Source organism: Pteropus alecto, unplaced genomic scaffold, assembly GCF_000325575.1.
Source record: "Pteropus alecto unplaced genomic scaffold, ASM32557v1 scaffold185, whole genome shotgun sequence".
In the NCBI taxonomy this organism is placed as follows: domain Eukaryota; kingdom Metazoa; phylum Chordata; class Mammalia; order Chiroptera; family Pteropodidae; genus Pteropus; species Pteropus alecto.
The window spans coordinates 12,671,442-12,683,456 of NW_006438088.1; the positions used below are offsets into that span (position 1 = coordinate 12,671,442).

The 12,015-nt window shown below is 35.6% G+C and overlaps 1 protein-coding gene across 1 annotated transcript; it reads left to right on the forward strand.

Annotated features, from left to right (window-relative positions):
• Positions 1-4,370: 4,370 nt before the first annotated feature.
• Positions 4,371-5,786, forward strand: LOC102895414 (trace amine-associated receptor 7a). Its single transcript, XM_006915412.1, has 2 exons — positions 4,371-4,798; positions 5,183-5,786. Exons 1-2 carry the CDS (start codon positions 4,371-4,373, stop codon positions 5,784-5,786), a joined length of 1,032 nt encoding a protein of 343 aa, XP_006915474.1.
• Positions 5,787-12,015: the final 6,229 nt, after the last annotated feature.

Sequence of the window (12,015 nt, forward strand, 5' to 3'; positions counted from 1 at the left end):
TGGCTAGAATTAACTGCAGCATCCTCCGCCCTCCTATAGTCTCTTACCCACTAGCTCTGCGAGGTGGCCCTATGGGTGAGATTCTAACTGCTCTTAGATAGAGGCTGGTTGAATATATGTTTCTGCTGGTTGCGTAGAGAATGTAACAAAAATTGGAAAATAGTTGAATTTATGGATGTCTTGTGAGGACTTAAGGCCCCTCAATCTTCTGATTACTGAAGCATCTCTGCCTTGCTACTCATCTTAAAGAAAATACTCTCAAATTTCACTATTAAGTATATTATATGTGATAAGGCCTTATTTTTATAGACCTTTTTTGTTCAGAAGTCTTCTTGTATTTTTAGCTTCTAAGACTCTTGTTAGTAATAAATTTAGAATTCGATCAAATGCTTTTGTTGCATTTCATCAGATAATTGTAAAGTTCTAATCTGTTAAAATGTAAAATTATACGAATAGATTTTCTAACATTAAAGCAAACTTTCATTCTTGGCATAGACATCAATCATGATGTAGCATCTTTTTTTTATATTGCTGGCTTTCGTTTGTAAAAGTTTGTTTAGGATATTTGCATCTATGTTTATGAGCGAGAACGTTCACGCATTTTCCTTTTTAAAGTCATCACTGTGGGCTTTAGTATTGAGGCTATTCTACACCAAACAATAAATTTTAAGTAGAGATTATGAAATATAAGCGTGTTCTCCCTGTTCACACCTTGCACTACAGAGACTCCATGTTAGATGATTTTGGATGTGAGATTTGACTGTGTATCCCGGGGTTACCGTCATTATTCCTCAAACAGTCTTGGGGTGGGGGTGGGGGAGGGTGGATGGGAAAAGGTAACTAATAAAGAACACATCACAGACATCTCACTAACTTTGACAAAGAGGACTATCCTCTGTATCAACACCAGGGAATAAAAAATATTTTATAAATTGGAAGGCAAGAAATCTTTTGTGGAAAAAGCGAATTTGCAACAGATGTAGTAGAAGTTAAATTCTTTCTAAATTTAGAAAACTGTTTCCAATTTTTTTCTAAAGTATGAGAATAATAATGGTAACAATAAACATTTATTGAGCATTTAAATGGACTATATACTAATTACATTTGCCATTTAAAATAAAATGTTGTCTGGCAGCAAACACATGGTCACCCAGAGCCTTTCTTCTGTAGGCATTTGATTTCAGGTCATTTATTTACGAATAATAATTTGAGTAAATGTTATGGCACTGTATGCTATGGGCTGCCAGTTTCTTCTCCACCACTGGGAACAGGATCATTAATGCCTTCAAATATAATTCTGCCGATACCCAACTGCAGGAAACCCAGACCATATACATAGAACTCACCTTAAGATTTAGTTCTTCTGGTCTTTTTGTCATTGTATGATGTCCGTCTTCATTTGTTAAAGTACTATTTGTCTTGAGTTTTACGTTATCTTATATATATATACATATATGCATGCACAATAGCTTTCTTATGCTTATTATTTGCATAATATATCTTTTCCCACTCTTTTATTTCCTTCAAACTATCTGTGTCATTATGCTTCATATGTGTTCTCCAAGAGGCAGCATGTAGTTGAGATTTGCCTTTTAATACTGTCTGACAACTTCTGTTAATTGGAGAGTTCAATCTATTTACATCTTATGTCTTTTTTTATATATATATTTGAGTTTTATTCTATTATCCTAATATTTATTTCTTATTTGTTCCCTTTGGATTTTATTTCTCTGTTGTTCATGTTGGCTTATGTTTTTTTTGTTAAAATAATACATATAGTCTAATTTTTCTTCTTTGGCTTCTTAACCATGGAGAGATATGATATGTATGTGGCTTAATTGACTGGATATTATTAAGATGTCCAATCCTTCAATGTTACCAAGAAAATATAGCAATCTTAAATATGTATGCAGCTAATGGCAGAGCATCTAAATTCATAAATCATAAATGACATAACAATAAGGTGGAATGAGCAAACTCACAGTTCTATCAGATATTTCAGTACCTCTCCCCATAACTATTTTATAGATTCAATTTCATACCAATAAAAGCCACAGAGATTTTTTTTCCTAGAAATTGAAAGTCATATGAAAATAAAGATATAGAATGTCTAAAACAATTTTGAGGACTACAAAATTGAAGACATACACAACCTGGCTTTAATACTTACTTTGGAGTTGCAGTTTAGACAATAAGGCATTGACCTAAATATAGATATAGAAATTAATGGATTAGAATAGTGTCCAGAAATAGAAACACATATATGGTTGAATGGTTTTTGACAAAAGAACAAACATCATTTACTAGAGAAAGAACAGTCTTTTCAAGAAATGCTGCTGGAATTACTGAATATCCAAATAACTTCTACCAATAATAAAAAATCTCGATCTCTCCATCACAACATATTTAAAGTTAATATGAAAAGAATCATAGACCTATAAGAACTAAAATTATAAAAACTCTAGAAGAAGCACAGAAAAAATAATTGTGACACAACAAATTTATAAGTTGGTCTTCATCAAAATTTAAACCTTCTACTCTTCAAAAAATACTCTCAAAAAAAATGAAAAGTCCAATATTCATAACACATATTTCTAAAGGACAGTCAATTCAATAATAAGAAAAGTGTAAACTTCATTAAAAATGGGCTAAATGTGCAAAGTGGATACATTAAAGACCAATGATAACGTAAACAGATTCTCAACATCATTATTCCTAAATTAAAAACGAAATACTACTACACGCTATCTAAGATGGTTAAAATAAAAAGAAATGACAGTGTCAAGTGTTGAATAGGACTTGAAGCAACTGGAACATTTATAGATTGCTGGTGGGAGTACAAAATGGTGCAATTACTTTAGAAGACAGTTTGTAGTTTCTTGTATAGTTAAACATACACTTCCCATATGATCCAGCAATTCTACTTCTAGGTATTTACCAAAAAAAAAAAAAAAAAAAAAAACATATGTCTATGCAAAGAATTGTATATAATGCTCATATCAATACTTTTAATAACAGCCCTAAACTGAACACAAGTCCAAAAGTCTATCAACAGGCACGTGGATAAAATAATTGTGGTATATTAATACAATGGAATACACTTCAGCAATAATAAAGAATGAACTGCTAATATACCTAACAAATGCTACGGACACTGAGCTGAGAGGAAGCAGCTTGTCACAGAAGAGTATGTAGTGTATGATGCTATTTAGATGAGATTTTTTAGACCAAGGGAATTATTCTGTAGTGATAGAATGGGTATCAGTGATCGCCCAGGGCAGAAGGTAAATATGGGAAGAAGTGGACTGCAAAAGGGCTCAAATAAAATTGCTGAGGTGTAAGAAATATTCCATACCTCGATTATGGAGGTGGTTACGAGTGTGGATACATTTATCATGTCTGTAACCTGAATAAAAAGCAATCTAATTATGGGCAGTGAACACACAATGCAATATATATGAACATATGCCTTATGGCTAAATTGTGCACCTGAAACTTACTGGATTTTATTAAGCAAGGTCACCATGAATAAATAGATAAATGAACAGATAAATAAATAAATGACTAAATAAATAAATACAAAGATAATCCTGATTTTTACCTAAAAAAGCATGAAATTTTCAAATATAAATTGTTAGATAAAAAAGCTGATTGTAAAAATGACCAAAAATCATTTATTGGAAAAATTGTTTCTGTAAAATGTTTTTAGTAAAAATAAGTAAAAATAAACAATATAGCTTTCAAATTTTAGACATAGGTTTTAAAGAAAAAGACTATTTCTATTTCCATTTCTATTTCACAAAAAGGTCAAATGTCATCAGGATATTAGAAGGGCATAAACTTCTTTTTAGCATAAACATAATCATTATTTAAAGTTTCTTTCCTTCTGCACATTTCACTATGGGGATTTAAGCTTAAGGGCTTTGGGTATTTGAAATTATTAAGCTACTTTCCTGAGGGGACAGAGTGTTTGGGGTGTAATTCTAGATCTGACAAATTAGGAAAAGAAAGCTAATAAAATATGGCATTCTTACATGCAGCATATAACAGCTCTTGGAAGACTAATGCTTCTCAGATACGTACTAGCTAATGCAAAAAAAGATTTTGTTTTTAAGTTTAAACAAACAGAATTTTGGGTAATGATAAAAACTAACTACTTATTCGGTTGGAAGTAGATTTTATAAGATAAAGATATGAATCAGTTTCTAACCATGAAAATAAGGATTTGTACTTACAAAGAATTAGGGACAGAATGTACTGGCAATTACTGACATATAGTAAATACCCCCTTCTTAAAGTCTTTTGAAAACTGTGATGACGTATTTGGCCACAGAAAATAATAGCTTTTCCAGGTGTCAAAACAGAGAATCATGGGCAGTGATTTGCCCCCTCCTGCAGCTGCTGAGCTCTGCTTCGAGAACCTGAATGGATCCTGTGTCAAAATTTCCTACTCGCCTGGGATTCGCCTGATTTTGTATATAGTGTTCTGCTTTGGATCTTGGCTGGCTGTATTTGGAAACCTCTTGGTGATTATTTCAATTCTTCATTTCAAGCAGCTGCACTCTCCAACCAACATTCTCATCTCCTCCCTGGCCTGTGCTGACTTCCTGGTGGGCGTCACGGTGATGCCCTTCAGCATGGTCAGGTCCGTCGAGAGCTGCTCGTACTTCGGGCAGAGCTTCTGTACTTTTCACTCGTACTGTGATGTGGCTTTTTGTTTCTCCTCTCTCTTCCACTTGTGCTTCATCTCCATCGACAGGTACATTGCTGTTACTGACCCTCTGCTCTATCCTACCAAGTTCACGGTGTCTGTGTCAGGAATTTGCATCAGCGTCTCCTCGATCCTGCACGTTGCTTACCCCTCAGTGTTCTGCTTTGGATCTTGGCTGGCTGTATTTGGAAACCTCTTGGTGATGATTTCGATTCTTCATTTCAAGCAGCTGCACTCTCCAACCAACCTTTTGATGGCCTCCCTGGCCTGTGCTGACTTCTTGGTGGGAGTGACTGTGATGCCCTTTAGTGCAGTGAGGTCCGTGGAAGGCTGCTGGTACTTTGGGGAGAGTTACTGTAAATTTCACACTTGTTTCGATGGGTCATTCTGCTATGCTTCCATCTTCCACTTATGTTTCATTTCTCTGGATAGATATATTGCAGTCAGCGACCCTCTGCTCTATCCAACCAGATTCACCATATCTGTTTCTGGCATATGTGTTGCCTTCTCCTGGCTCTTTTCCATTGTTTATTCTTTCACCCTTCTTAGCACAGGTGCAAATGAAGTTGGGCTGGAGGAACTAGTCAGTGCTCTCACCTGTGTGGGAGGCTGTCAAGGTGCAGTGAATCAAAGTTGGGTATTGGTAAATTTTCTATTATTTTTCATACCCTCGCTTGTGATGATCATTGTTTACTCCAAGATTTTCCTCATCGCTAAACAACAGGCTAGAAAAATGGAAAGTATGAGCAATAAAACTGTGGGATCATCAGATAGCTACAAAGACAGAGTGGCCAGGAGGGAGAGAAAAGCAGCAAGAACACTGGGCATCACAGTGATAGCGTTTTTGGTTTCATGGTTGCCATACATCATTGATTCAATAATTGATGCCTTCCTAGGTTTCATCACACCCACATATATTTTTGAAATATTAGCTTGGATTGCTTACTATAACTCAGCAATGAACCCCTTGATTTATGCTTTATTTTATCCTTGGTTTCGAAAAGCCATGAAGCTAATCATCACTGGTCAAGTCTTAAGAGAAAATTCCTCAACGATAAATTTATTTTCTGAGTAGGTTCTGGTTTTACACTGGGGGGACATTGAAAATAGATTCTCAATGGAGTCTCAATGGGGAAAATTGATCATAAATGTGAAAGATCTTTTTAGGTAAAATAATTAAATTATGCTTCAATTTTGACCCAAACACTTAAAATCAGGTACAATGTTCTGTGGTAAATATAACATTAAAATCTTATTGTAATGGAACGCATCCTTGGAGCCGGAAACGCCTGGATTGCAATACCATCTCTGACATTTAACACTGTTGTGATCTTAGGTTGCTTTGTTCTCTCTGGTCCTCATTATATTTCTCTGGTTAATAACTCCTCTCTTGCAGTAGTCTTGAGAAAATGTAAAAGAATATATAAAGCATCTGGTATATACTCATCATCTAAATCCTGCCTTTATTACTTTATATCAGTTCAACCCATGGCTATATCTTCTATCAGCTGCTTTGTAATATTTTTCTATTAAAATGTAAATGCAACTAAGATATATATTTAGAGAGGTGGTAGCACCTCGCACAGAGAGGATAAAGGAGTAAGGATGTACTGTCTGGTGTTCAGAATTGCAGATCCAAAACTGTGATTTCAGAGTCAGGGAAAACCAGTCAAGAGATAGAGCTATTAACTGTAAATTCAATTTAGTTATTTGGGAATAACTATAATATCAATTTACAATGGGAAAGTTAACTAGCATACATTCAGTGAGCTTCTTACTGTTAAGTGTAAAATTACATTAGAGTTCAGAAGTTGTACCAGTTAATATACATTTAAGCCAGGAATTTCAGATAGTTATCATTTTGTTATGTTACTTTATTTTGAAATTAATTTATTCTTTATTGACTTAATTTGCACCTTGTTTCAAAAATTATGGACAGGGACTTCAAGGATACACAAAAAGCAGAGTTTAAAATTGTATTCGAAAAAAGAAAGAAAAATAAAATGGAGGGAATAAAATGAAGCCAAGACAAAGGCTAGCGAATGTTGTAGGACCCACAAACTTGGTTCCAAAGCACAAAGAGAAACAATTTGTTATGTAATCAATAGTGGATAAACTGAGTCAGTTATTTCAGAGAATTGTTCTTGATAGTCAAACTGGAGGGTGCTGTATGTCTCATGAACAATAAATGACTTGATTCTATTCTCTTAGCTATTTCACAAGAAGACATCAAGATTTTAAAAGTCCAGTTATATTTTGGGGCAGGAGTAAATATATAGCAAACATTTCTTGCTTGCTTCTTTAATTTCTAACTGATATAAATCAACATTATCTATTAGCACATAATTTCTATCACACAAATGCTTTGAATGGGTAAACCTTTTCTAAGAGTGTATTCTTTCTGATTATGCCATTCTTGTGAGAAATTGTTGTCTTTACTTGATTTTACAGATGATTAAAGCCACCCTAGACGGCTTACTGTTACTGTACCCACAATTCTTCAGTTCCAACAGTGAATATCATCGACTTATTTTGATTCTAGAGGTTTCACTATAGTAACGTTTTCTAATCCTCTTTTGCAAGCTACAGAATAATCCTACTGCCTTATTTTAAAGATAAAGAAGCTAAATCAAAGTGTGTAAGAATTCTGATGAATATTATAAAACTTCAGGATTCAAACCGGTACTTTTTGTTTGATGCTAGTTTTATATATTTATACTTGTCTTTCCTTTCTAAGTAGCTTTTCTAGTATATTAGACAAATCATCTGATTTTACCACTTCCATTCCTAGATCAACAGACTAACCTGTCTAGTTTTATAAGTGTTTGAAACTCTCATTGTAAAACATACAAGCTATGTCCTCATTATTCTTTTCTGTGAACTAGTCTGGTTGTGTGGAGACTAGTCTACAGGCCTTTGCTTCAATGAACCTTTATTGAGTGTTTTTGGTATGTAATATATGAGCTCCAGAACCAGAAGTATCTAACAAGAAAAACAATTTCAACCTAATCATTATTTATCTATGTTTATGGGACACTCATTCTGTGCTTGGAACTGCCTTGCCTGCACTTAATCTTCACAACAAACCTAGGAGCAAGGGAATGTTATTACTTCCCTTTTAAAATGAGGAACCTGAGGCATAAAGAGGTAAGTCGCAAGCCCAAGGTGGCATACTTGTTTAACAACAGAACCAGTATAAACACCCGAGGGCCAGAGAGTAAGTGTCATATCAATGAAAGATTTTCCCCTCACAAAAGAGAATTTCCTCTGGAAAGAGCCCCCCCTCTACTGTAGGACATTGGTAGCTGATGGAAAGAGCCCCCTCTCTAACTGTAGGACATTGGTAGCTGAATTCAGAGGCTAAAAAAATTTCCCATATAAAATATGTTATTTTTTTTTCATATTCCCCTTGCCACTCGGTCATTGGACTGTGATGAAGGACTCACAAAATATTAGAACTGAAAGAAACCTTTTAAATATTCTAAGCCATGCTTTTTTAGGTACAAGCTATGGCTTAAATACCCTGAGCAAGGTCAGACAACCAGAGTCTCATGAATTCATGTACAGGGCTAGCCACACTGCAGTGGTGTCCATCTGTCCACAGGGCCTGGATGGGTCCATCCTCATCTCCTCCAATATCTGGTCACAGCGCAATCTCTCCTTTCTGAGGATTTTGCCCCAACTCTTCTCCATTAGACCTGGTTTACCTGGACCTATGGATTTATGGCCATCTATTTTACATATACATATTTCTCAATTAGCTTTCAGGGGTTTTATGGGATTTCAAATATAGTGATAATTTTAACTAGAATTACGATTCTGGTTTAAAAAAAAAATCCCTCAGAACTTTAAAAGCATTTCTCCAATGGCTTCTAAGACCTAGTATTGATAAGAAGTGTGATGCTAGCATGATGTTCATTCCTTTGTCATTACTCCCTCTGGCCCCTGTCCTAAAGCTTTTTAAGATTTTCTCTTTATACTTGTCTGATTGTGTTCCCTGTATATTTTTTGTTTGTCCTCTTTGCACTTAGTGGATACTTTTAATTGGAAGCCTTAGATCTTTCTTTAACCCAGAAGGAACTTTCTGAACAATTGCTTTTGTTTTCTTCCTTTTACTCTCTGATTGCTCTTTCTGGGATTTAGAATTTCTCTCAAGCTCTATTCATGAGAATAGCTCTTACAGCTCTAATAACCTCCATTGTGTGTATTTTGGGCTGCATTTTTCTTTACTCTGTTTTTTTAGTCAATTTATTCCCATGTCACTTTTTTTTTTTTTCAGATATGCTTTTGAAGTCATTTCAATGGGACTTCAGATAAGATAAATAAAACTATGTGCTCAGGTATGTTAACAGGGCTGATCTTCAGATGTAGGTACCAATTCAATCATTCCAACTGGGAAAGTGTTGAAGTGCTTAAATAGTAGTTGGGAAATATTTATTACCCTGATCTCCCAGGCAGCCCCTTGTGACCTTATCTCTTGCTTCTCTTCCCCAAACTCCAAAGATTCCTCATGATCAATTCAACTGAAACATGAATGCAAGGCAAAGGCGGTAACTTGCAGGGCGTGCTCTGTCTCTCAGAAAAGCGTCCATTCTGATTGGTCATTGCCTACATTTTGCCACATTGTTTTTTGTTTTGTTTTGTTTTGTTTTAGTGCTTTGAAATATCAACCCTTAACATAACTCGGAAATAAAGTGTTCGTTTTTTGATTTGAAATTACTATCAAATTCGTTTTTGGTCATGAAAGCTTAATTAGAGGTAACTTATGAATGTATTCAAAACTACTAAATAATTATTTATTATTTATTTCCTAAGGTATGAAGGAGATTGCTCAAAGTATATGGTTAAATGGTGGGAATTATTCCTCAAGAATTTCAGAAAAAGCATGAAAAATGAGACTAGTTATCACATTGGCTTGCCCTTGGGAATAATTGGCACTCTTGCCCATTGAATATGCCACTAATTTTTGAACAGTCTGCACTAGTGTTTGACAAATGAAAAATGGCTTCACTACGTTATGTACTAGTGCATGCAGACTTGCTCTCCTGACTCTCCTGGTCCAATTTTTTAAAACACCGTGAGCAGATTGCATAGCTTTCCACAAAGTTTCTGGAATTGAAAATCTCTTATAAAAGTGAATTCTAACTCAGATGAAAACTTTATAGTTATACCCAGTTTAGCACTTTTATCTTTCCTATTCCAGTCAAAGCTATCCAAGCCTAGGTTTTAGGGTAGGGTCCTACAGTGGGGTGGGAGATAAGTCTGCTTTTACAGTTCTTTTCCCTCTATAATAGAACAGAAATGGAATATGGAGAATATTAATAGTGGGACAAAAGATTTCTTATGCCTGGTGGTATCATATTCGATTTTGCACAATGCCCTGAATGTGGCAGGCACCGAAATATAGGTGCTGTTAAGAGTTACATGTGTGAGTCTCATGGGTGACTCATTTTGGGAGAGCCTGCCCACTGCCTAGTTCTCTAATGTTGCTGAGCCATTGCAGTTGACCTCTTTCAAACTCTCTTTAGAGTCTATGAATAGAAAACTTACAGGCTTTTGCTCCTGGAGTCCCATTGTCCAGGGAACTACTCCATTTATGATGGTATTGTGAGACAATTCAAGCTTGAGTCCCTCTTTAAATTTGCTTATTCAATAGTCTTGCAGACTTGCCCTGTGTTTATGTTGAGCAGAGGCAAGTAGAATTGGGGAGAGATGGCTGGGAGGAGAATTGGGCCAGCAGGGGGAGAAGCCTATGCTGTCACTATTTCAAGTGCAAAGAGTCATTAGTTTCATGTGGGCTAATACACACATGGAAGCCAGTCAGGCTTGGCCTTTCTGGCTGGCCTTCCATTTTAGAGTACACAAAATGTCTGTGACACATTGCATAGGATTTGAGGAAGATGTTGAAAAAGTCAATACAGTGCTGATCACTAGATTAGAAACTGGGTACGAAAATGCCTCCTGCAGAGATGCCTGCAGAAACCAAATAAGCGCTGCATGACAGGGTCATTATTGGAAGGCTCACTACACAGATGATGTAGGCATGATCGCCAAGTGAAGGTTGCAAGGAGATCAGATTTGGTATCAAATGATTATATTTCCTTTCTTTTACTCTCTCCTTCTCCCAGTGGAATAGAGCAGAAAGCAGAGTGAGATAAGGAATGAAAAACCAAAACATGCTCCTTCCTTAAAACCAGGCTTTTTAATATTAGACCGCACTAGCACGGTCTAAGGTCCATTAGATATAGACCGTAGTTTTCAAATGGAGCAGACCATAGTGAACATCTTTAACACTCAGAGTGACTGGACAGCTCTGAGGACTGCCTGAGATCTCATGAAGGGATGACAAAGGAAGATTTGCTCATGTGGAGACTGTGATGGGAGCAAAATTGATTTTGTGTTGTTTTTCACCGCAATAAAAATATTCCATAAGTAGTTAACATATATTTCTAAAAGATACTTGTAAAACACAATCGAATTATGTGAGAATTAAAATAAGAACTGGCTTAGTTATGCAATCACTTGAAGATTTGCTTAGACTGTTCATTAAATATATCGTCTGTGTATTATCATTTTTATCTGCTGTGCATTTATAGTTTAACACTTTGACTCTGCTTTGTGTTCAGATGCTTCTTGTCTCTAATGCTAAGAGACAAGAGTATAAAATACTTCTCTCCCTTTGCTCTCATTAACAAACATCTACATTTGTCTACTGGAAAGACCACAGAGATCATTAAGGCATCTTTCTGTAATATCTGTCAGTCTGTCCTAAAGAGGCCTATCTCACACTCCCATACACTTGGGAGATGATAGACTTAATAGGGTTTTATTTTAGAAATGTTGTAGAGAAGGTAAAATTCGCAAGCTAAAGGTTAAGTGTAGATATCAGACTGAAAACTTTAGATGATGCAAGATAACAAAAGTTTGCCTCAGAAGCCGTCCTTGCTGTTAGAATCACAGACCCCTGAGAGACATGATTGCTGCCTAATCTTGATCTTTAACTGTTGCAAATCCATTTACTCGAGGTCGTCTTATTAGCAAGATAGGAAGCGTCATATGTGTGCAAGAATTTTAGAGGCCTTAGGAAGATGCTCCAATTTATATCTCAGCATGGGGCTAGATATTCTTTATTGACTAACTCTAAATATGAAAGTAAAAAATAACTTAGATCTGTGAAGCTTTCATAGGTAGCAAAAAAGGTAGAAAAATGCAGGACAATCCTTTTCATAACATATATTTGATATAAATTTCTCTAAATGGTTGATTTCTTGAATATCTATTTCCATTGGCTCATGTCAGGTGAT

Coding starts and splice junctions, on each gene's coding strand:
- LOC102895414 (XM_006915412.1), top strand. CDS start 4,371: ATGGGCAGTGATTTGCCCCCTCCTGCAGCTGCTGAGCTCTGCTTCGAG. Junction 4,799..5,182: donor CCTCTGCTCTATCCTACCAA/GTTCACGGTGTC, acceptor CTATCCAACCAG/ATTCACCATATCTGTTTCTG.